This window comes from Cherax quadricarinatus, chromosome 78 (genome assembly GCF_038502225.1).
Source record: "Cherax quadricarinatus isolate ZL_2023a chromosome 78, ASM3850222v1, whole genome shotgun sequence".
NCBI classification, from domain to species: domain Eukaryota; kingdom Metazoa; phylum Arthropoda; class Malacostraca; order Decapoda; family Parastacidae; genus Cherax; species Cherax quadricarinatus.
Genome location: NC_091369.1, coordinates 17,990,385 through 18,015,384, shown reverse-complemented (window position 1 = coordinate 18,015,384; position 25,000 = coordinate 17,990,385). Strand labels below are relative to the sequence as shown.

The 25,000-nt window shown below is 41.9% G+C and overlaps 1 protein-coding gene across 1 annotated transcript in view; it reads left to right on the top strand.

The window, feature by feature from the left end:
• LOC128701482 (inactive hydroxysteroid dehydrogenase-like protein 1) overlaps positions 1–25,000 on the top strand; it is a 375,829-nt gene that overhangs the window by 58,921 nt on the left and 291,908 nt on the right. Inside the window, exons 3-4 of the mRNA XM_070101755.1 lie at positions 7,150–7,260; positions 22,963–23,183. Of these exons, the coding sequence (XP_069957856.1) occupies positions 7,150–7,260; positions 22,963–23,183 (332 nt within the window). The remainder of the gene's footprint in view (positions 1–7,149; positions 7,261–22,962; positions 23,184–25,000) is intronic.

Here is a 25,000-nt window from a genome sequence, read left to right as displayed (position 1 = left end):
TCAACTGGGATAACGCACCTACCTACAAGTAACCTACACAAAACCCTTATACGAACCTTTCTTAGTTCCATAACCAACATCACAGCCCTCAAAACGATTTCGCATTCCCTCATCTCCATTCCTCGATACCACATACCCAGCCTGTCGTGTATCCTTCCCAACTGCCCCACGTTCACACCCTCACACAACACTTCCCATTTAATAAACACACATTTAGCCCTCCGTCTCAAATTCATCAACCCCAACCCACCCTGACTTACAGGTAACATTACAATTCCCTCCATAACCAATCACAACGTGAACCCCACAAAAAATTTGTACACCCGTCTTAGAATCCCCACAATCGCTGTCCCTGTAATTGGGAACACAGCTGCAACATGCCAAATCTTACTATACAATAAAATGTTTACGACTATCACTCGCTGTATAAGAGTTAGGTGCTGGGGTCTCAGAACACCTAGACGCCCCACGATCCTTTCCAATAACCTATCCGAGTTTTCCTCCCGTGCCGCAACCATGTCATCCTTATAAATAATACTACAAATCTTTAAAGACACCGCCCATTCTTTAACAACATTGCATCTCCCCCCCACACCCCCCACCCAAGAACCCAACCCCATGCACCTTGACTTCGCACTATTTACCTGCATACCTGTGGCACTTCCAAACAATTGCACAACCTCGTCCAACACTCCCATTGACATCCCTTCACAAATGAGAACAGTGGTGTCGTCAACATACCCAATTAAACCCAGCCAGGCCCTCCCACCCCCCACACTTCCCTCACATGGTGTACATAAGCTGCGGACAACCATTCTATAAAAGGGGTCCTGGAAACACGCAAACAATATTTGAGACATGGGGCATCCCTGTCTAAGGCAATTTCCCTCCCCATACACCCATTAATCTGTATCCTCATTTTCGCCCCCTTGTACAACGTATTTACCCACTCAACTATTTCCTCCCCAAAACCCTGTCTCCTAAGTATAACCTGCAAAGCTCCCCTTTCCACTCTATCATATGCTCCCTGCCAATCTAGAGCCAACAAAGCCGCCCCTCCACCCCCACCCTTAGGTTCCACAAAACTTCTCAGTATACCATGTCCTTCAATCATCAACCTTCCTGGCAACCCAAACTGAGATTTTGACACCACCCTTCCCACAACACATTTGAACCTATAACCTAAAATTTTTGCAAACACCTTATAGTCTGCACACATCAGTGATATGGCTCGGTTCTCCCGAAGGGTGGGCTGCCCCTTGACCTTCGGGACCAACACTACAACTGCTGTTATCTGCTTCTCCCCCAACTTACCCTTCTCCTTCATACGATTAAATAACCTAACTATAAATCCCCTTATTAACGTCCAATGTTGTATATAAAATTCTACTGGGAGACCGTCAATACCCGGCACTTTCCCCTTCCTCATTCCCCTTAACGCATTCTCTATTTCCTCTGCCGTAATAGTCCCACCTAAAGCCTTTTTATCGCTATTTCCTAAATTACACGTCACATACGTGCACACCTTGTCCAACGCCACGTCACCTACCCCCCACTGTTCCAGTACTTCTCGTACCAAGCCTCCGCATACGCACACATCCCCTTCGTGGTTCGTATCTCCTGCCCTGCTCTATAATTCCCAACCATCTCCGTTACCTCTAAACATGGGATAGCTGTCACCACCTGCCTTTGCTTTTGATGCCACAAAACACACGCTGACGGCTTGTTGCCCCAAAGCACTTCTTCCACCCCTGCCTGCACCCTTACAGCTTGAAACCTTTCATTTTGTAACACCCTCAACCTCCCCTTTTTTTCAGCTATTTCATCCATAGGAAAATTATTCCCAACCACCCCCTGCCCATAGCAACGTCTTAACCTATCCTCTAAATAGTTAGCCAGTCCATATTTTAAATTATTAATACGTTTTCCTTCTCTCACATAAAACTTTCTAATCCTTTCCTCTGCAACACTATCCCACCATGTCACAATGTCATCCACTCCCTGTTCTTCTACACTAAGCTCCCTCCATAGGACTGAAAATCCCTCCAACCCCTCCTCATCACCTAACACACTTATATTTAATTTCCAATAACTTCTGTATATGTCCGTGAGCGTCCCCCACCCAACCTCCACCACCACTGCCCTATGATCTGACATTGTAGCCTCAACAGTACTGAAAGATTTCACATCCACTCCCTGAGAAAGGTACACTCTATCTAGTCTCGCAGCATATCCACTCCTAACAAACGTATATTCAGTCTCCCACACCGCCCTCCCAAAGGCATCACGTAACCTAACATCCCTTAATAAATCCCTAAGAGCCACAGACATATATCCAGCCCCTTTTGGGTCCAAATCAGCCACTCTGATTACATTATTCCAGTCCCCACCAACAATTGCCACCTCTGGCAGTGCACTTAAGAAAAACACAAGATCCTCACACACAAAATCATTCTTTACCTTTATGTTATTTTCTGCCGGCGCATACACACTCACAAAAGACACACGCTTACCCATCCACCACCCATCCACATGCAACACCCTCCCTCCCCCCTCACTTCTCTGCAAAACAAACGGGCTCATCTCCCTTATTAAAATACCCACACCACCTTTTAGACGGGGAGATGGCAGGGTAAGTACTCGAAATCCTGCCACCTCCAACACCCTACTCTCTTTAAAATTGTGCTCCTGCAGGAACACAACATCCACTCTAGATTTATTCAGGAAATTACGAAACCAATCTCTCTTCATACCGCTACATAACCCATTAACATTTACAGACATACACCTAAGGCCTATTAAAGTTTCCACCCCTGCTTCCTCTCATCACTTTTTACAACTCCAGAGCTTGAATTTGAGTTTGACACCTTCAGAGTCCTCTCTTTCCCTCCCCCCTTCTTCCGGGAACCTCCTATCATGGCTACCACCACCTACACTATTACTTTCACACTTCACCTCAGTCCGTTTCCCAGGCCTTTGTGCAGGCATAAGGACGTCATCAGAATCTGATGTAGCCGCCCTCTTTCTCGTGACAGTCATGTTACACATGTCTTGGTCAGATGTTGCCTCACGATGGACCTCCACCTGCACCTGAGAATGGTTTAATGATTCAACGGACGACTCCAAACCACCATCACATCCCAAATTATCATGTCTCCGACTTTCTGGAAGCGACGACTCTCCGATGACACCACGCTCAGATGTAACGTCCCTCTCTGGCGGTGACAGTCTTCAACACCTCCATCAATTCCTCCTCAATCTCAAGAACCTTCTCCTGTAATTGCTCCTCCTCCTTATCCACAGGAGATGATACCTGATCAGGCAGCTGTGGGAGGGACTCCAACTCACCGCCAGTCCTGTGTGCCCGATCCACTATCTCGCTCCACAAAACACCACGCCCTCCATCCGATGTTTGTTTCTCACCTGCCACCTTTGAAGCAGGGGCTGCGATGTCCACCACAGGTCCAGGCACATGTCTTCACTTGTCACAGGTCGCTGCTATGTGATCATACTCACCACATAGGCGGCATGTACGTCGTTGTCCTGGGTACATTACCATTACCTGCTTCCTGAAATCTTGTAGATACACGTAGGACGGTATTGGGTGCCTCAAAGTCATTTTGAGGTTGAAAGAACCCTCTGGAAAACCAGCATAGGCACCTGCCGCCCACGTACCATGTTGAGCATAATGCACCATCCCATACGTCTCAAAAACTTTCCTTATATCCGCCTCGTCCGCCTCAAAGGGAACGTTGCGTAACTTGATCCACGTATAATGCCGTGAAACATCTATCATTCTTACACTGACAGCTGGTGTGACGCTAAGACTTACGTCCTGAAACCTGGTGACTAACAATTCATAAACCGTAGCTGATAGCAGTTTGACGAAAATTCTTTGGCCTCCGTTTAATGCTACACCATACAAGTCACTATCTTGTATGCCATATGTCTCCTGGATGATCTTTGGCAATAAGACTTGCGCAGAACTAGGCGTGATCGTTCCTTTAAGTAGCTTAATGCCTACAGTATTTATCCGGCGTCTCAGACTAACCGCCATCTTGACAATCAAAGAGCACCTATGTTGTTAGCAGAGGCGTGACAGCACCACTTCACACCGCTGCAGCCAGGTAGCTCACAGGGGAGCTCGCCTACAAACAGCAGAGGGGTGCAGAGCACAACTGCACTCTACCGTGGTCAGGCAGCGAATATGATAAGATTATTAATTAGTGATTTTTTTGGCAAGAACCAAGGCAAGCAAATTGTTTCCTCTAGTTGGTTCTGTCGCAAACTGTTTTAAAATGCAATCAATCCTATCAAGAAAGTCACTAGATTCAAGATTTCCTGTCATATTGTTTCAATCAATTTATCTAAAGTTAAAATTTTTCATTTACACGACATTTTCATGTCTAGGCGCCTTATGAATTTCACCCCATAGCAGCTTCCTGTACTTCCTATCAAGATTTGGGGGTCTATAAATCACACCCAAAATTAATTTGTCACGACCCTTGAGAAACTGTAGCCAAACAGATTCTGTGTCCAATGCTTCTAATCTCATATCATGTCTAACACAACAATTTAAATTTTCTCTGACATACATCGCCACTACACCACCCTTCCTGTTGACTCTATCAGTGTGGAGTAGTTTATAACCTTGTATGTGACATTCAGAAGGCATTTCTCTATCTTTCAAGTTGAACCAGGTCTCCATTACTGCATTAATATCTATATTACCTGCACATGCAAGTAATCTTAGCTCATGAATCTTATTTCATAGACTCCTACTTTTAGTATAGTAAACCTTAAAGGCCCTAGTCCCCCTCTGCCCTCTACTATCTTTTTTTGTTGATCAATTACCTTGCCTTTACTAGCTGACTTTTCTATGGCTGACTTGTATTTATCCAACAGCTCTTGTCTCCTGCCCTTCCTGATATCTTTTCCACCAGTACTAAGACATGATGGGCTTATTCCCATTACCTGACATAATATTATCCAACCTGTTGAATATGTCATCAACACCAGCTTCTGGGAAGCACACTCTCTGTCTAACGTTCCTATCTCCGTTACAGAAAGCATGGTCCATATATCTTACCTGTGAGTCACCCACAAGCAGAATGTTCTTACGTTCATTAGCAGGGAAGTTAGTGGTACCTTTAACCTCACTAATCACTGAAGTACACTCATCCTGGAAAACAGAGAATCGATTTCCTACCTTCAGATTTTCTCTATTAAGCTTCCACTTGAAGCGGTTGCCACTCTTCAACTCACTGTTGGTAACCTTTTCCTCCACACCGACTCCACCCTTCGCACATTCACTCCCAAAGCCATCTAAGCGGATTTTCAGCATCCTATTTTCGTCTTGGAGAAGTAGAACCTCATCCTCCAACACTTTAACCTGAGATTCCAAAGCACTACAGCAAGCTATGGTGCTTTATAACGCTCCACACTAACCTCCAGACAGTTAAGACAGGATGATCTTTTGTGACAACTGACCTCATGGAGACGAAATGATATCTTACTAATGTCTTGTGATAATTCATATAAATTGGTAATAAGAAAGATTGGGTAGTGGTCAGTGGTGTTATCTGTTATTATCCCTGCTTTGAGAGATATTGTATTGGTCCAGATAAGGTCAATTAATAAGAATACTTGGAGGGTGTTTCGGGGTCAACGCCCCCGGGCCTGGTTCATGACCAGGCCTCGCGGTAGGTTAGGGCCTGATCAGTCAGGTTGTAACTGCTGGCTGCACGCAAACCACAGCCCAGCTGGTCAGGTACTGAATTAGATGCCTATCCAGCTCCCTCTTGACAACCAGGGGTCTATTAGTAATCTCTCTTATGTACACTGGAAGGCCATTGAATAATCTTGGGCCCCTGACACTTACTATATTGTCTCTTAGGAGGATCTTGTCCTAGAAATTCTTGCAAGCTTAGTTATAGACGGTAATAGTAAACAATTGTTCTTGGTGTTTGTGAAGTTTGCTGCTTAAAGGTCATCTGACTGGATGAGATTTATGTTGAAGTTGCCAGCAAATATTAGATGATGTTTGTTTAAGTAATTTTTTTTAAATGTGGATACTATGAATACTTTCATTTTCAGGGTCTGGACGGGTCAAGGGTTAATTACTGAGAAGGAGGGGGGGAGGAGTTGACATATCTACCACACATATAACATAAACATGCATTAAATATCAACGCATTTATTAAATAACTACAAATGAATTATTTTTATAATTCATTGATGGAAACTTGACTGATAAACGAAAAAGTAGAGCCACTCTGATAGATGGAGAAGCTTCAGAGAGAAAGGAGGAATTAGATACAAGAAATAAATAGTTAACATGCAGAAGGTCAGTTGGTAGAGGCGTGAAAGATGTGGTCTACTGTGTTTCTCTTTCTTTTATTCATGTTATTAGTTTTTTCTAGTAATTTTTGTTGTTGTTGTTGTTGTGTTTACAGTGTGTGTGTTGTATATTTTAGTTAATTAGAGCACTGAATGATCGACCTGAGAATATCACTCTTTAATTTTCAAAACTATAGTACAGTAAACCCTTCATATAGCAATCTTCTGTATAATGGACTTCAAACATATAGAACAAAATCCGATATGCAAATAAGTTCAGAAAATAGGGGAAAATATCTGTTGGTTTTATAGGGGAGAGTGAGTGGTCACTGCTGGCCACTCACTCACACCTGTTATTCTGTTATATTGAAAGTTGAGTTTACCTACCTACCATTCTCTGCTCACTGTACCACACTGGTCTGGTATTTAGGTTAGTTAAGATTCGTCAGGAAACAGGACAAGTGTTTCCTGACACTGGTCTTAGTCAGATGATGACCCATTGGAGCTTTTGGTCATCTGACCAAGGCCTTCTTCTGGCTTACCAGTCCACCCCTTTACAAATTATGGTCATAATTATAACCATTTGTCTACTGCTTCCCCACTTTATTACGCATATAAATTCAGCACTTCCACATAAATAAAATACTGAAAATTATATTAAAATGTGCTTGTATTATATGATTATTTGTATCTACATTCAGTTACAGTTACATAACAATGATTATTACATAACAATGATTATTACATAACAATGATTATTCTTACTAATGTTAAGACACCATGTTGAACATTCTCACTGTTGTGCTGCAGGTGGCCAGTATGAAGTTGAAACTGATATCGTACGAGCAGATTTTACTGATGGTCGACCCATTTATGATAACATTAGGAAACATCTTGAAGGAAAGGAGGTTGGAATTTTAGGTAAGTTTATTTTTAGGTAAGTGTCATGTTTAGTTTTGTGCAATTTTTAGTCAAGTGTAATTCTTAGTTATAAGTGAAGGTTTTTATTAAATAAAACTCCTGCCCATCCTTTCCTCCCAGAAGCGTAAGCTACATATGTTAATATTATCAGAAGAACAAAATTAGTCAGGACATAGGAGCAGGGAAACACTGTCTCATCTATTCTTAAAGCTGCCCATGGGATAATTAAGCCTCGATAACCCTACTAACCCATGCTATATACGTCTTATACCTTTCATTGGACGTCAAATAGCACTTCGTCACTGAGGTCAGGATCCCTCACGTAGTTCTACGTCATGAACTCAGCTCACTTAAATAAACTGTGGGTTTGTGCAGTATTAAAACAATACCATCCAAACGCAGTACAAGATGTGGAAAAAAAATATTGGGATTGTTTAATATATCGATTTTGAAGTGATTTCCAGAATGGGTTTATGGTTTTATTTGCTATTTCTTGGAATCATTTAATAGAATGGGAGACTTACTACTGAAATAGAGATGATTTTCCCGATTCAAGGCCGGACTCTGGGAATAGAAAATCTCTTGAAACTCATCCAAGGTATCAGAGGCGTCGCTAGGGTTGGTGTCACCCGGGGCGGCATCTTTGGTGTCACCCGGGGCGGCATCTTTGGTGTCACCCGGGGCGGCATCTTTGGTGTCACCCGGGACGGCATCTTTGATGCCACCCAGGGCGGCATCTTTGGTGTCACCCGGGGCGGCATCTTTGGTGCCACCCATATAAAATCCAAGGGCGGGGGGATGAGGGGTAGTAAACTCCAGTTACGTCACTACTGCATGACCAGTGACTAATGTTTAGCAATGAACCGAACAGGAGAATACTTCTCAACTTTATTAATGATAAAATAAATAATCGTAGTAATACCGAGGAAACATAAACTCAAAAAAAAAAAAACTTGAAAAACAAAAAAAACATTGCAATATCAGAGAAACACTTGTTCCGATTTGACCTTGAGTACAGGTAACATCTCAGTGAATCTGATCTTACATTTGACCTTGAGTACGGGTAACATCACAGTAAATCTGATCTTACATTTGACCTTGAGTACGGGTAACATCACAGTAAATCTGATCTTACATTTGACCTTGAGTACAGGTAACATCACAGTAAATCTGATCTTACATTTGACCTTGAGTACGGGTAACATCACAGTAAATCTGATCTTACATTTGACCTTGAGTACGGGTAACATCACAGTAAATCTGATCTTACATTTGACCTTGAGTACGGGTAACATCACAGTAAATCTGATCTTACATTTGACCTTGAGTACGGGTAACATCACAGTAAATCTGATCTTACATTTGACCTTGAGTACAGGTAACATCACAGTAAATCTGATCTTACATTTGACCTTGAGTACAGGTAACATCACAGTAAATCTGATCTTACATTTGACCTTGAGTACGGGTAACATCACAGTAAATCTGATCTTACATTTGACCTTGAGTACAGGTAACATCACAGTAAATCTGATCTTACATTTGACCTTGAGTACAGGTAACATCACAGTAAATCTGATCTTACATTTGACCTTGAGTACGGGTAACATCACAGTAAATCTGATCTTACATTTGACCTTGAGTACGGGTAACATCACAGTAAATCTGATCTTACATTTGACCTTGAGTACGGGTAACATCACAGTAAATCTGATCTTACATTTGACCTTGAGTACGGGTAACATCACAGTAAATCTGATCTTACATTTGACCTTGAGTACGGGTAACATCACAGTAAATCTGATCTTACATTTGACCTTGAGTACGGGTAACATCACAGTAAATCTGATCTTACATTTGACCTTGAGTACGGGTAACATCACAGTAAATCTGATCTTACATTTGACCCCGAATTCATGTAACATCTCAGTGAATCTGATTTTACATTGACCTTGAGTACAGGTAACATGTCAGTGAATCTGATCTTACATTTCCTTGTCTTCAGTCCTGCAAAATCATCTATCACAGCATAAAAATCAATGTTGTCAACTGACCCATTTTCTATGGATAACATTGTTAAGTCAGAGATTCTGGATTGACTCATTGTGGACCGTAAATAGTTTTTAATCAGCTTCAACTTGGAGAAACTCCTTTCACATAAAAAGCCACAGCAACACATATAGCAGAGTGTCAGAGCTGAAAGAGATTCAATGATATCCTATTCATCTATGAATGTTAGTACATCCAATGTAATCAAGTGCTTAACTTTTTCAAGATCAACATCAGCAGCTTGCAGGTGCCTCCTTAGTCTTGGTGTTTCAAACATGAGCTCATTCTTACATATATCATTATAGAAAACTGTGAGTCTTGAAGCCAACACCACCAATTCTTCCTCAGTAGCTTGCACAAGATTCTTCGTCTGAATGGCCACAAACATGGCTGCCACGTCCTTAATTGCTTTTGATCGTATCTCGAGTTCATTATGAAAACGATCAATGCACTCCAACATCGCCCAACATCTCTTGCCTGCTCTCCTGCCATCCTTTTCTTTAACTTGATTCATCTCTTTGCTGAAAATCCATGCTCCTCACATTTCAAAAGTGCATGTACGTGTACTTGTAGTAAATAAAGATATTATTATTATTATTATTATTATTATTATTATTATTATTATTATTATTATTATTATTATTATTTTTAAATTCTCCACTAGGCGATCTCGCCCTTCATACAGAAATAATGGCAGTGCCTCTAGCTTCGCCACCACTTTGTCAAGAGTTAAATCCTAAGTCTGCAAGTACTGCTGTGCAGCTGAACCTCCCGAAGTATATCACACCAGAAATACAGATAACACAAAAATGTGAAATCGCACACAGCAGGAAGAAGACCTTGTGCTGCTCCTCTTGTTTCCAAAGTTTCCTGTGGATCGCAAAGAACTTCAATCGCTGCCACAAATTTCTCGAACGATTCCGCTACTGGTTTCACTGCACTGAAATGAGAACTCTATCTTGTTGATAATCTTTTCAAAGAGGTAGGTGATCTTGGTTGCCAATATGACGTTTTTCAGAGCATAGTTCTAGCTGGCCAGACAACTTTTGTTCCGAGTAAGGAAATTAGATCTAATAAAAATGATCCAAAATGGACGAACAATAGATTAAAACATCTCATTGGTCAAAAGAGAGGCATATATAGGCGTATCAGAAGAGGGGATGGGCAGTTAAGAAATCAATATATTCAATTAAAGAGAGAAATAAAGACAGGAATAAGAAAAGCAAAAAAGAATTATGAGGCTAAGGCCGCAAGGGATTCAAAGACTAACCCAAAAGGGTTCTTTCAGGTATACAGAAGTAAGATTAGGGACAAGATTGGCCCACTTAAGAGTAACTCTGGTCAGATCACTGACAGTGATAAGGATATGCGTGTAGTTCTCAATACCTACTTCCTCTCAGTTTTCACCCAGGAAAATACTAGCGATATTCCTGAAATAATAGATTATGTAGAACAGGATGATAATAAACTATGTGCGATTGCGGTAACTAGTGACATGGTCCTCAGACAAATAGAGAAACTAAAACCTAACAAATCCCCAGGCCCTGGTGAACTGTTTGCAAGGGTGTTAAAGGAATGTAAAGAGGAACTTAGCATACCTTTGGCTAATCTTTTTAACATATCACTACAAACTGGCATAGTGCCTGATAAGTGGAAAATGGCAAATGTAATACCTATTTACAAGGCAGGTGACAGGTCCTTGGCTTCGAACTATAGACCAATAAGCCTTACCTCCATAGTGGGAAAATTTATGGAATCAAAAACTGCCGAAGCAATTCGTAGCCATCTTGACAGGCACAGATTGATTAATGAATCTCAACACGGTTTTACAAAGGGGCGTTCCTGTCTTACGAATTTACTAACTTTTTTTCAATAAGGTGTTTGAGGAGGTAGATCATGGTAATGAATATGATATTGTGTATATGGACTTCAGTAAGGCTTTCGACAGAGTTCCACATCAGAGGCTATTGAGGAAACTTAAGGCACACGGAATAGGAGGAGAAATTTTTTCCTGGGTAGAGGCATGGCTGACGAATAGACAGCAGAGAGTTTGCATAAATGGGGAGAAATCAGAATGGGGGCACGTCACAAGCGGTGTTCCTCAGGGGTCAGTGTTGGGCCCGTTGTTGTTCACAATTTACATAAACAACATAGATGAGGGAATAAATAGCGATATAAGCAAATTTGCTGATGACACCAAAATAGGCCGTCCAATTCATTCTAACGAGGACACTAGAGCACTCCAGGATGATTTGAATAGACTGATGCAATGGTCGGAGAAGTGGCAGATGCAGTTTAATATTGACAAATTCAAAGTTCTAAATGGTGGACAGTTAAATAACCATGCCACATATAAACTAAATAATGTAGATCTTAATACTACTGATTGCGAAAAGGATTTAGGAGTTCTGGTTAGCAGTAATCTAAAACCAAGACAACAGTGCATCAGTGTTCGCAATAAAGCTAACAAAATTCTTGGCCTTATATCTAGAAGTATAAATAATAGAAGTCCTCAGGTTGTTCTTCAACTCTATATATCCTTGGTTAGGCCTCATTTAGACTATGCTGCTCGGTTCTGGTCACCGTATTACAGAATGGATATAAATGCTCTGGAAAGCGTACAGAGGAGGATAACAAAGATGATCCCATGTATCAGAAATCTTCCCTACGAGGATAGACTGAGGGCCCTGAATCTGCACTCTCTCGAAAGGCGTAGAATTAGGGGGATGTGATCGAGGTGTATAAACGGAAAACAGGAATAAATAAAGGGGATGTAAATAGCGTGCTGAAAATTTCCAGCCAAGATAGGACTCGCAGCAATGGTTTCAAGTTGGAAAAATTCAGATTCAGGAAGGATATAGGAAAGCACTAGTTTGGTAATAGAGTCGTGGATGAGTGAAACAAACTCCCGAGTACAGTTATTCAGGCTTAAACGTTGTGTAGTTTTAAAAATAGGTTAGATAAATACATGAGTGGGTGTGGGTGGGTGTGAGTTTGACCTGACTAGCCTGTGCTGCTGGGTCTGGAGCAGTGCTCCATCCTTGAGTGGAGATGACCAGACTGGGTGGGTCTACAGCATCCAGGACCTTGTCATGGTGGCCCAGTAGCTGGACAGGCAGGAGCGACCTGCTCTAAACCCGTGATACCCTGTGTTGTGTAACTGATGGGTAACTGATGATATGGGATGTTAGTGCTATCGGTCATTAGTTCTTTGCAATTGCTTTACTGCCACCTTTGTGGAGTGGGGATATGTTTGTTGTTTTTAGTGTGTGTGGGATGACCCCTGTGTCCATGCTCCCTCTCCATAAAATACTGACGGCATGCGATAGGGACTTCCTGCAGTTCTTGATGAACACAGAATTTCATGAGTCTGGGCCTGGGGCAGAGTGCATGGGCATGTCATTAATTGCCTCTTCAAAATCTTGTGGAGTTATAATAATATCCGAAAGTTTTGGGATGACCAAATTTTGGGTTTCTTTCATAAAGAATTCATTTGGATTGTCGACCCTTAGTGTGGGCAGTGGATCGCTGAACACTGAGTCATATTGGGACTTTAGTATCTCACACATTTCTTGGCTATCATCTGTGTATGTCCCATCCCGCCTAAGCAGGGGCCCAATACTGGATGTTGTTTTTCCCTTAGATTTGGCATAAGAGAAGAAGTTTTTTTTCAGTTTCCTTTATGGCTTTTAGTTCTTCCTGTGATTCTTGTCTCCTAGAAGATTGCTTCAGCTTAAGTTCAATATTTCCAATTTCATTGACTAGTGCTTCCCTTCATATTTCAGATATATTGACCCCACTCAGCAGCTCTGTGGTTCTTCGCCTTCGTCTGTATAGGGCACGTCTCTCTCTTTCTAGTTTACCTCTTCTCTTTCTTTTTCTTAATGGAATGTGTCTTGAGCAGAGCTCAAGAACCACAGAATTAATTTTTTCAAACGAGATGTTTGGGTCCATGTTGTTTAGGATATCTTCCCAGCTTTTTTCATTTAGGCCATGGTTTACTTGATCCTATTGTATGTTTTTGTTATTGAAATTGAATTTCGTGAAGAAACCTTCATGACTGCTTACATTTTGCTGGTCCGGAGCCCTGTGCATACATGTCTGTACCTCTATTATTTCGTGATCTGAGTGAATTGTCTTTGATACAGTTATGTATCAGATCATCATTGTTAGTGAAGATGAGGTCCAGCGTATTTTCTAGTAGGCTCCACTATTTCCTGGTTTAAGGTGAACTTGTTGCAGAGATTTAATAGTTTGGGTGTGTTCGAATTTTCATCTGAGCTGCCTCCCGGGGTGATCTCTGCTAGAACATTGTTTGCTATACTCCTCCATTTTAGGTATCTCAAGTTGAAATCTCCTAGTAGTAAGATGTTTGGGGCAGGAGTTGGGAGATTTTCCAGACAGTGGTCAATTTTCTCAAGATGCTCCTGGAATTGCTGGGAAGTTGCATCTGGAGGCTTGTATACTACCACAATGACAAGGTTTTGGTTTTCGATCTTTGCCGCCAAAACTTCAACTACATCATTTGAGGTGTTTAGTAGTTCTGTGCAAATGAGCGACTCTGTGACATATAGGCCCCCCCCCTCGTTTCCTGTTTAGTCTGTCGCACTGGAATAGGTTGTAACCTGGGATCCATATTTCGTAGGCATAATGATCTTTTATGTGGGTCTCTGTGAATGCTGCAAACATTGCATTTGACTCCGTGAGCAGTCCCTTGATGTAAGGAATTTTGTTGTTTTTTGATGGCTTTAAACAAATGTATTGGTGGAATTTAGGGAGGCTTTATTTGCTGGCTCTAATATCTGTTGTTCTGGGGTAGAGGCCAATGTCCGTGCCTATGTTTTCAGGTGGTGTAGGACTATTGTCATTTCTTGCAAGTCTTTTTTTTCCTTCTGGCCCTAAAAAAACCTCTGTCCCTGGAGAAGTTGAGGTTCCTCTCTTTTCTTTCCCATAGTCTGACTGGTCTGTGTCTTCTAGTCCCCTTTAGATGATGTGCCTGACAGTATGCATTTTAGCATTTTCTTTCATGGATTAATGAGTGACACATTTCTGGATGAAATAAGTTGCAAGAAGGGAAGTTGCACTCTCCTGTTGTCATGTGGGTGCGGCATTTTTTGGGATGGTCAAAGGTGCATGTCCCACCTGTTTTACCAGATATACCGTGCCTGCAGATACCCGAGGGATAGTATTTACATAGATTGCACTTCTGTTTGCTAGGATTTATTGTAGCTGCGTTCACTGCTGGTGCATTTATTTTTCCCGTTTCCTCAATATCTTTTACCTCTGTATGAACATCAGTGCTTCTACCAGGTCTTGCTGGTAGTGTGTCGACACTATTCCCCGAGGCCTCATCCCATTTTGGTCCATCTCCAGAAGTATCTCTATTTTGAACCTCTGTGAACTGAATAAGGCTGTCTTCAGTGTCCTCCAGGACAACACTAGTACCCTCACGAGCTCTATCTTCTAATACATCACTAGGACCCTCTGGAGCACTTTCCTCCAGGACAACACTAGCACTCTCAGCACTGTCCTCCAGAACAGCACTAGCACCCTCAGGAGCACTTTCCTCCAGGACAACACTAGCACACTTAGCATTGTCCTCCAGGACAGAACTATCCACCTCAGGAGCACTGTCCAAGACAGCCCCGTCCCTACCACCCATCTTTTTTCCCAGCTGTCATACCATGCTGACATGTCTTTCAAGAAGGATGTTTTATTGGTGTTCTTGTCTTTTAATATTGATGTCATTTCCTCATACAGGTGTATCTCGTTTGGGCAAACCCAAAAACATCTTTCTGAGTTTATGTCAAATGTGGTCACTAGTTTAAAATCCCTGCATATACTATGGGACCACTGACCACACAGATGGCAAGCAATCCAGACCTGTCTGCGTCCTTTACCCTTTCTGCAGATTACACAGAGCTTCATGGTGGTCCTCTTACAATACTGGACAACTCTCTTAGGTAGCTAGTCTATAATTCCCCGATGACTTTAATTTTTTTTTAACAGTTCTTCCGATTTTGCTTTATTTCCAATGAAACCGTTTGAATCCGCCCGAGGATTCCGAAAAAGTGCACCACTAGGGAATGCAGCCACAAAATATCTTGGCACAAAAAGATCCACTCTATGTAAATTCTATGCCTTGGGTATCTGCAGGCATGTTACATCTGGAAAAACAGGTGGGACATGCACTTTTGACCATCCCAAAAAATGCTTCACCCACATGACAACAGGAGGGTGCAACTCTTTATCTCTTTATTTCACCCTGAAATGTGTCATTCGTCAGTCCATGAAAAAAAACGCTGAAATGTATACTCCAAAAGGATCCTGTAGTGCATGCTGCCTTTGCACCTCCTGACATTGTCTGCTGCTATGCAGCTGCCACACTCTTCAAGCCCAGTGTGGGCAGGGTTTGTGGTAGCCCAAGGTGCCTATCTTCTCCCTCTGAAATCTGCAATTCCTAGCAACATAGTCAGCCGGCATTGGAGAAAAGTAGGTAGCTAATCTGTGGTTGAGTGCAACCGGACACTTTGGATTGAAATGTGGTATCCAGAGGGTCAGGGAACATCAAGCTCCTTCCACCAAGTGAGTTAACTCTACGTTTTGTACATTCTCATGTCAGCAGCAACAGCAATTGGAAGTTAATTGCAAGAGCCATTTTTAAGCCTGGGAGAAACAACCTGGGGTGTCTGTGTCAACAGTTCTTGCTAATTTTGCAAGTATGCATAGAAATTTCCAAAAAAGGGATGCCCCAAGGAATAATGAAATTAAAATACCAGAAAATACTGGTGAAGGCACCATTGTTAATACAAGTGCTGAAGCCAGTAAGGAAACAGAAAAAAAACCCATCAGTATGGAATGCAGCCACAAAAAACCAAGGCAAACAGAAATCAAACCTATGCAGATTCTATACCTTAGGTATCCGCAGGCATGAATTATCTGGAAAAACAGATGGAACGTGAAACTTTGACCACCCCAGAGCTGTATAGCCCTTGTGGCTTAGCGCTTCTTTTTGATAATAATAATAATAATGACCACCCAGAAAATGCAATGCTCGCATGACAGCAGGAGGATGCAACCTTTTGTGGAAAAATTTTCTCCAGGAGGTGGGGTATCAGCCCCCATCAGCCCTTTTCAGCCCTGAGGGGCCCAGCCCTCTCAGAAGGGGCAAGCATCTTGTTTACTTCCACATCAAGCAATTACAAGCAGATGTTTAACCAGCGTGTACCAGTCACCAGGTCACGCCACGTCTTTGCAAATAGTTGCAAATAGTGTAGTTTAATGAGAGACAATCTTGATACGGTTCAGGATTGCTTTTTAGAACAGGTTGTGACAGAACCAACTAGAGGAAACAATCTGCTTGACTTAGTTCTTGCCAACAAAGATTCACTTATTAATAACCTTGAGATTAATGATGAGCTTGAGGGAAGTCATCACAAATCACTTAGTTTCAATATATCATGGAATTACCCAGATAACTGTAATCAAATCTCTGTCACAGATTTTCGCTTGGCCGACTTCGTGGGACTGAAAAATTACCTGGGTGGGCTAAATTGGGATGTCCTGACTATGGGTCAGGAAGGTGATCTTGGTTGCCAATATGACTTTTTCAGAGCATAGTTCTAGCTGCCACGACAACTTTTGTTCAGAGTAGGGAAATTAGATCTAACAAAAATGATCCCAAATGGATGAACAATAGATTAAAACATCTCATTGGTCAAAAGAGAGGCATATATAGGCGTATCAAAAAAGGGGATGGGCAGTTAAGAAATCAATATATTCAGTTAAAGAGAGAAATAAAGAAAGGAATAAGAAAAGCAAAAAGGGATTATGAGGCTAAGGTCGCAAGGGATTCAAATACTAACCCAAAAGGGTTCTTTCAGGTATACAGAAGTAAGATTAGGGACAAGATTGGCCCACTTAAGAGTAACTCTGGTCAGATCACTGACAGTGATAAGGATATGTGTGAAATTCTAAATACCTACATCCTCTCAGTTTTCACCCAGGAAAATACTAGCAATATTCCTGAAATAATAGATTACGTAGAACAGGATGGTGATAAACTATGTACGATTGCGGTAACTAGTGACATGGTCCTCAGACAAATAGAGAAACTAAAACCTAACAAATCCCCAGGCCCTGATGAACTGTTTGCAAGGGTGTTAAAGGAATGTAAAGAGGAACTTAGCATACCTTTGGCAAATCTTTTTAACATGTCACTACAAACTGGCATAGTGCCTGATAAGTGGAAAATGGCAAATGTAATACCTATTTACAAGGCAGGTGACAGGTCCTTGGCTTCGAACTATAGACCAATAAGCCTTACCTCCATAGTGGGAAAATTTATGTAATCAATAATTGCCGAAGCAATTCGTAGCCATCTTGATAGGTACAGATTGATTAATGAATCTCAACACGGTTTTACAAAGGGGCGTTCCTGTCTTACGAATTTGCTAACTTTTTTCACTAAGGTGTTTGAGGAGGTAGATCATGGTAATGAATATGATATTGTGTATATGGACTTCAGTAAGGCTTTCGATAGAGTTCCACACCAGAGGCTATTGAGGAAACTTAAGGCACACGGAATAGAAGAAATTTTTTCCTGGGTAGATGCATGGCTGACAAATAGGCAGCAGAGAGTTTGCATAAATGGGGAGAAATCAGAATTGGGACACGTCACAAGCGGTGTTCCTCAGGGGTCAGTGTTGGGCCCGTTGTTGTTCACAGTTTACATAAACGACACAGATGAGGGAATAAATAGCGACATAAGCAAATTTGCTGATGACACCAAAATAGGCCGTCCAATTCATTCTAATGAGGACACTAGAGCACTCCAGGATGATTCTCATTATCCATCCTGTCATTTTTCTAGCAGATGCGATTGATACAATGTTATGGTCCTTGAAGGTGAGATCCTCCGACATGATCACTCCCAGGTCCTTGACGTTGGTGTCTCGCTCTATCTTGTGGCCAGAATTTGCTTTGTACTCTGATGACGATTTAATTTCCTCGTGTTTGCCTTATCTGAGTAATTGAAATTTCTCATCGTTAAACTTCATATTGTTTTCTGCAGCCCACTGAAAGACTTGGTTGATGTCCGCCTGGAGCCTTGCAGTGTCTGCAATGGAAGACACTGTCATGCAGATTCGGGTGTCATCTGCAAAGGAAGACACATTGCTGTGGCTGACATCCTTGTCTATGTCAGATTTGAGGATGAGAAACAAGATGGGAGCAAGTACTGTGCCTTGTGGAACAGAGCTTTTCACCGTAGTTGCCTCGGACTTTACTCTGTTGACTACTACTCTCTGTGTTCTGTTAGTGAGGAAATTATAGATCCATCGACCGACTTTTCCTGTTATTCCTTTAGCAAGCATTTTGTGCGCTATTACGCCATGGTCACACTTGTCGAAGGCTTTTGCAAAGTCTGTATATATTATATCTGCATTCTTTTTGTCTTCTAGTGCATCTAGGACCTTGTCGTAGTGATCCAATAGTTGAGACAGACAGGAGCGACCTGTTCTAAACCCATTGTTTAAGTAGGGGCCCAATACTGGACGTTGTTCTCGACTTTGATTTGGCATAGGAGAAGAAATACTTTAGGTTTCTTTCGATTTCATTTATGGCTTTTAGTTCTTCCCGCGATTCCTGACTCCTATAAGATTCCTTTAGCTTAAGTTTGATGTTTGTTATTACTCTGACCAGTGTCTCCCTACGCCTTTCAGACATATTGACCTCTTTTAGCTGCTCTGTTATTCTTTTCCGTCGCCTGTAAAGGGAGCGCCTGTCCCTTTCTATTTTACATCTACTCCTCCTTTTTCTTAGAGGAATAAGCCTTGTGCATACATCGAGCGCCACCGAGTTAATCTGTTCTAGGCATAAGTTGGGGTCTGTGTTGCTTAGTATATCTTCCCAGCTTATATCGGTTAGGATTTGGTTTACTTGGTCCCACTTTATGTTTTTGTTATTGAAGTTGTATTTGGTGAATGGTCACTCGTGACTAATCTCATTATGTCGGTCTGGGGCTCCGCGCATACATGTCTGAACCTCAATTATGTTGTGATCTGAGTATATTGTTTTTGATATGGTGACATTTCGTATCAGATCATCATTGTTAGTGAAGATGAGGTCTAGTGTATTCTCCAGTCTAGTAGGCTCTATTATTTGCTGGTTTAAATTGAATTTTGTGCAGAGATTTAAAAGCTCGTGTGAGTGTGAGTTTTCATCAGACCTGCCTCCTGGTGTTATTACTGCAAAGATATTATTTGCTATATTCCTCCATTTTAGATGCCTTAAGTTGAAATCCCCCAGGAGCAAGATGTTGGGTGCAGGAGCTGGCAGATTTTCCAGACAATTTTTAACAGCTGTTCCTGGAATTGCTGGGATGTTGCATCCGGAGGCTTGTAGACTACCACAATGACTAGGTTTTGGTTCTCGATCTTTACTGCTAAAACTTCCACTACATCATTTGAGGCATTCAGCAGTTCTGTGCACACAAGTGACTCTGCAATATACAGGCCAACCCCCCCCCTTTTGCCTGTTCACTCTGTCGCATCTGTATAGGTTGTAACCTGGGATCCACATTTCGTTGTCCAAGTGATCCTTTATGTGGGTCTCAGTGAAAGCCGCGAACATTGCCTTTGCCTCTGCAAGCAGTCCACGGATGAAAGGTATTTTGTTGTTTGTTGCTGGCTTTAGACCCTGTATATTTGCAAAGAAGAATGTCATCGGACTGGTGGTATTGTTGGTACTGGGGGGGGGGGTAGGTCAGCTGCGCAGCGGATATCCAGTTTCGTGTTTTATTTGGGGTACCATTACCCGGTGATCAGAGGGCCATCGAGCCCTCACCAGTGTGTATAATTTCAATATACAGTTATTCATGAAATACTCACACAATACCCCTTAAGGGTAATTATACTTATCATTAATCTTTATTACAGCCCAAGTGTGGTTAAATCGATGACTCCAAGAGCATTCTGGATGCGGCTGCAGAATGTGGAGACATCAAGCTAAGCCCCATACAGTTCACTTATTATAAGACTTGCTTGTTTGTATGCAAAACCCCACAGTCTTGTATGACGACTACACTGTTCTGAGAAATTTTCTCCATTAGCGGGGGTATCAGCCCTGAGGGGCCCAGCCCTCTCAGAAGGGCAAGCATCATGGTTACTTCCACATCAAGTAATTACAAGCAGATGTTTAACCAGCGTGTACCAGTCACTAGGTCTTACCAAGGCTCGCTCCTCCTTAGGAAAATTAATGAATAGAAAAAGAAGAATAGCATACAGATATAAACACTTTATTGTTAGAATTGAAAATATAAAACATTTAAATATGAACTTTTATCCTAAGTGAAAGAGAAATGAAAAATTAAATATAAAAATGATATTTGAATTCAACGCTAATACGTACAGTTAGACTGGGGTGTCTGGTTGATGTTGACACTGTGCCTTATATAAATTGTAGCCGTTGCTGATGATGTGGGGGGGGTCACAGCTGTTGAGTGACAACCCAACAACTGGTTCGTCACAGTGTATCTAGCCTTGAATAATCCGTCAAGATGATAGGAATGCAGGTCCTTCACCACTGCAAAGATGAGGGGTAGTTGCCATGGGTTGGCTACACTCATCAGGTATGTAGATCAAAAGGTGACATCCCAGAACTCATATGAAGTTAGTCTCCTTCAGCACTGTTTCTGTGGTTGCCAGATGACCCAAGCTGATATTCCAAGCTAGAAAGAGACAAAAGTTACCCACTGCTTGAGAAATCACTTTCCATGATAAGTGCAAGGCACTTAAAAGAATGGTGAGGATTTAAAAGCAAAACCTGGAAATCAAGGCAAAATAAACAAAGTCTTAGAATTGGTTAAAAGTGAAGCTTTTAACCAATATATCCACTAGAATAGGAGCAGAGGCTTTTACTTACAGTTGTGCTGGGAGCTGTGAGTCAAGTGATTATCCATTTGGTTGGAGCCCCACACGTCACCTTTCTGGGTGGAAAAAAGGAGGGGGGAAGCAGGAGCTAGACACTGACCCTACCTGGCTGCCTTCAAGAGAGAGCTGGACAGATACCTAAAGTCAGTGCCGGATCAGCCGGGCTGTGGCTCGTACGTCGGACTGCGTGCGGCCAGCAGTAACAGCCTAGTTGATCAGGCCATGATCCATCGGGAGGCCTGGTCATGGACCGGGCCGCGGGGGCGTTGATCCCCGGAATAACCTCCAGGTAACCTCCAGGTACCTCAACAAGCAGACTGGCAATCAAACTATCGTCACCATATACTTGCTCGCTACTCCTATCTGTTGAACTTTTACCTCACACTCACCATATCACACTGGACCAATACTTTGGCGCCCAGCCAATGCTAGACGTTTTGGTCCAAGGCAGTCAGCATTCAGACAGGTGGTGTTAGTTATTTCATCTCATCCCCTGCATGCATCGACTGACGAGAGATTTTTACAATGTTTAGAATTCGCAGAACATCCAGTGTGTTACGGTGGGTAGAGCACTGTGTTCCTTGTTCTTAAGTTCGTAGGTTCGAGTCTCCTTTGACCTGAGTTTAGTGTTTGTGAATATTTCGCCTGTTCTGTGAATTCTAAACATTGTACAAATTTCTCGTCAGTCGGCGCATGCAGGAGATAAGATGAATAGCTAACACCACCTGCCTGAATCCTGGCTGCCTTGGACCAAAACGTCTAGCATTGGCTGGGTGCCAAGGTATTCGTCCAGTGTGGTACGGTGAGTAGAGCACTGCATACCTTGTTCCAAGGATCATAGGTTCAAGTCTCCTTTGACCTGAAATTAATGTTTATCAATAACAATATACTCACTTCCTAAGACCACACCATTGTGTCAATTGCATCTGTTAGAAAACTGAATGGATGGGTAATGAGAACCGTCAAAATTAGTGATGCCAAGCCCATAATGACACTCTTCAGGTCACTTGTTAAATCTAGGCTGGAATATCGCTACACACTAACAGTGCCTCTTAAGGCAGGTGAAATTGATGACATAGAAAATGTACAGAGAACCTTCACGGCACACATAAGTGCTGTAAAACACTTAAATTACTGGGAACGGTTAAAGTTCGTCGACCTGTACTCCCTGGAACGCATGCGGGAGAGATATATGATCATATGAACCTGGAAAATCCTAGAGGGATTAGTACCAAATTTGCACACGAAAATCACTCCCTATGAAAGCTTTTTAAAGGACTCAGCAAGCGATGCAACATCTCTCCAATGAAAAACAGGGGCACGATAAGAGACAACACCATAAGTGTCAGGGCCCCAAGACTGTTCAGCTACCTTCCATAATACAAAAGGTGGATTACCAAAAGACCCCTGGCTGTCTTCAAGAAGACTTTGGACAGGGACCTAAAATCGGTACCTGATTATCTGGGTTGTGGTTCATACATCGGTTTACGTGTGGCCAACAGTAACAACCTGGTTGATCAGGCCCTGATCCACCATGAGGCCTGGTCACAGGCTGGGCCTCAGAGGCGTTGACCCCGAAACTCTCTCCAGGTAAACGCCAAGTATTTTCTGGTCACCTTACCTTGGTGGGAGATGGCAGGTGTCTTACAAAATCTGTTTATGTTATTCAGTATTTCTTACCAGTTAAGCTTGCTTGATTAACATTTTGCTCCCTCAATTTCAGTGAACAATGTTGGAGTGGTTGGCTCTATTCCATGTCTCTTCAAAGATGCACCTGAAGACGATATCTGGGCACTTTTGAATGTCAACTCTGCAGCTGTACCAGCTATGATCAAGTTAGTGTTGCCTGGCATGATGGCACGCAGGAAAGGGGCCATTGTCAACATCAGCTCAATGGCAGGGAGTTTTCCTCTTCCGCTTTTGCAGATTTACTGTGGAACGAAGGTAAATAATTACTCAAGAACCTGTGATATACCTGTGATCACTTTCAGTGATTTTCTGCTATTCTTCAACTATTTTTCTCTAAGATTACAGGAGGACTCTGCTTATATGGTGGGTACCACTTTTTTCACTTTTAAATGTATATAAATGCTCGATAACACATTTACACTATCAAATATTAAGTTAGCAATAGAACTAAACCTAAAAAAAAAAAAATAAAAAAAAAAAAATGCATATGCAATAGACCCATTATTTACCGTAAAATATTTTTAGCCTTAACCCTTAAACTGTCTAAACGTAGATCTACGGTTTTTCAGCATTTGAAAATATGTTAAAAAAACGTAGATCTACTTTTGGAGCACTACGCAAGTGAATATAGATCTGGTTGGAGAGTTTAAGGGTTAACGTAGGGTGAGAGGTGAGTGGTATTTATTGTAAGAAGTCAGAAGATTAAACCAGCGTCTGCTAGCTTCGAATTTATCTTCAACAGCTTCCTCACCTCTCTCAATCTTCATAGAATTAGAGACTTAGTCCCTGGACTGGATAATGGCTCAGCATAGAGGCACGTTGTGACTAATTTTGATCTTCCATCCGCACCAGTAAATGTTTTTCCATGTCACTGCTACACTTTCGTTGAGGTCAGTTGTCACCTGCGGTTATACCTGTCCTAAGCTCTCTCGGAGTTTGCGTGGGGTGTTACCAAGTACAATGGCTTGTTTTAGTGTTTTATAATCTCAGGTTCAGGTGTTGAAGGAGGAGGTTCTACTTCTTCAGGAGGAAAATAGGAGGCTGAAGCTTCGTCAAGATGAGTTTGGGGGTGAGTGTGAGAAGGATTTAGCTGGTAATGAGGAAATGGTCACTAGCAGTGATAGTGGCAGCTGCTTTAAGTGGCAAGTGGTTCACAGTTCAGGAAGAAGGAAGATAAGGAGGGTTAACAGAGAAGATGTGAAGGTAGGAAATCGGTTCTCTGTTCTCCAGGACGAGTGCACTGATTCCCCTGCTAATCAAGGTAAGAATATTTTAATAGTAGGAGATTCTCAGGTAAGATATATGGACCGTGCTTTTTGAAACAGAGACAAAAAGGTCAGACAAAGGGTGTGCCTTCAGGTATACAGAAGTAAGATTAGGGACAAGATAGGCCCACTTAAGAGTAATTCTGGTCAGATCACTGACAGTGATGAGGATATGTGCTAAATTCTCAATATCTACTTCCTCTCAGTTTCACCCAGGGGAATACTAGCGATATTTCTGAAATAATAGATTATGTAGAACAGGGCGATAATAAACTATGCACGATTGCGGTAACTAGTGACATGGTCCTCAGACAAATAGAGAAACTAAAACCTAACAAATCCCCAGGTCCTGATGAACTGCTTGCAAGAGTGTTAAATAAATGTAAAGAGGAACTTAGCATACCTTTGGCTAATCTTTTTAATATATCACAACAAGCTGGCATAATGCCTAATAAGTGGAAAATGGCAAATGTAATACCTATTTACAAGGCAGGTGACAGCTCCTCGACTTCAAACTATAGACCAATAAGCCTTACCTGCATAGTGGGAAAATTTATGGAATCAATAATTGCCGAAGCAATTCGTAGCCATCTTGATAGGCACAGATTGATTAATGAATCTCAACATGATTTTACAAAGGGGCGTTCCTGTCTTACGAATTTACTAACTTTTTTCACTAAGGTGTTTGAGGAGGTAGATCATGGAACGAATATGATATAGTGTATAGGAACTTCAGTAAGGCTTTCGACAGAGTTCCATATAACAGGCTATTGAGAAAACTTAAGGCACATGGAATAGGAGGAGAAA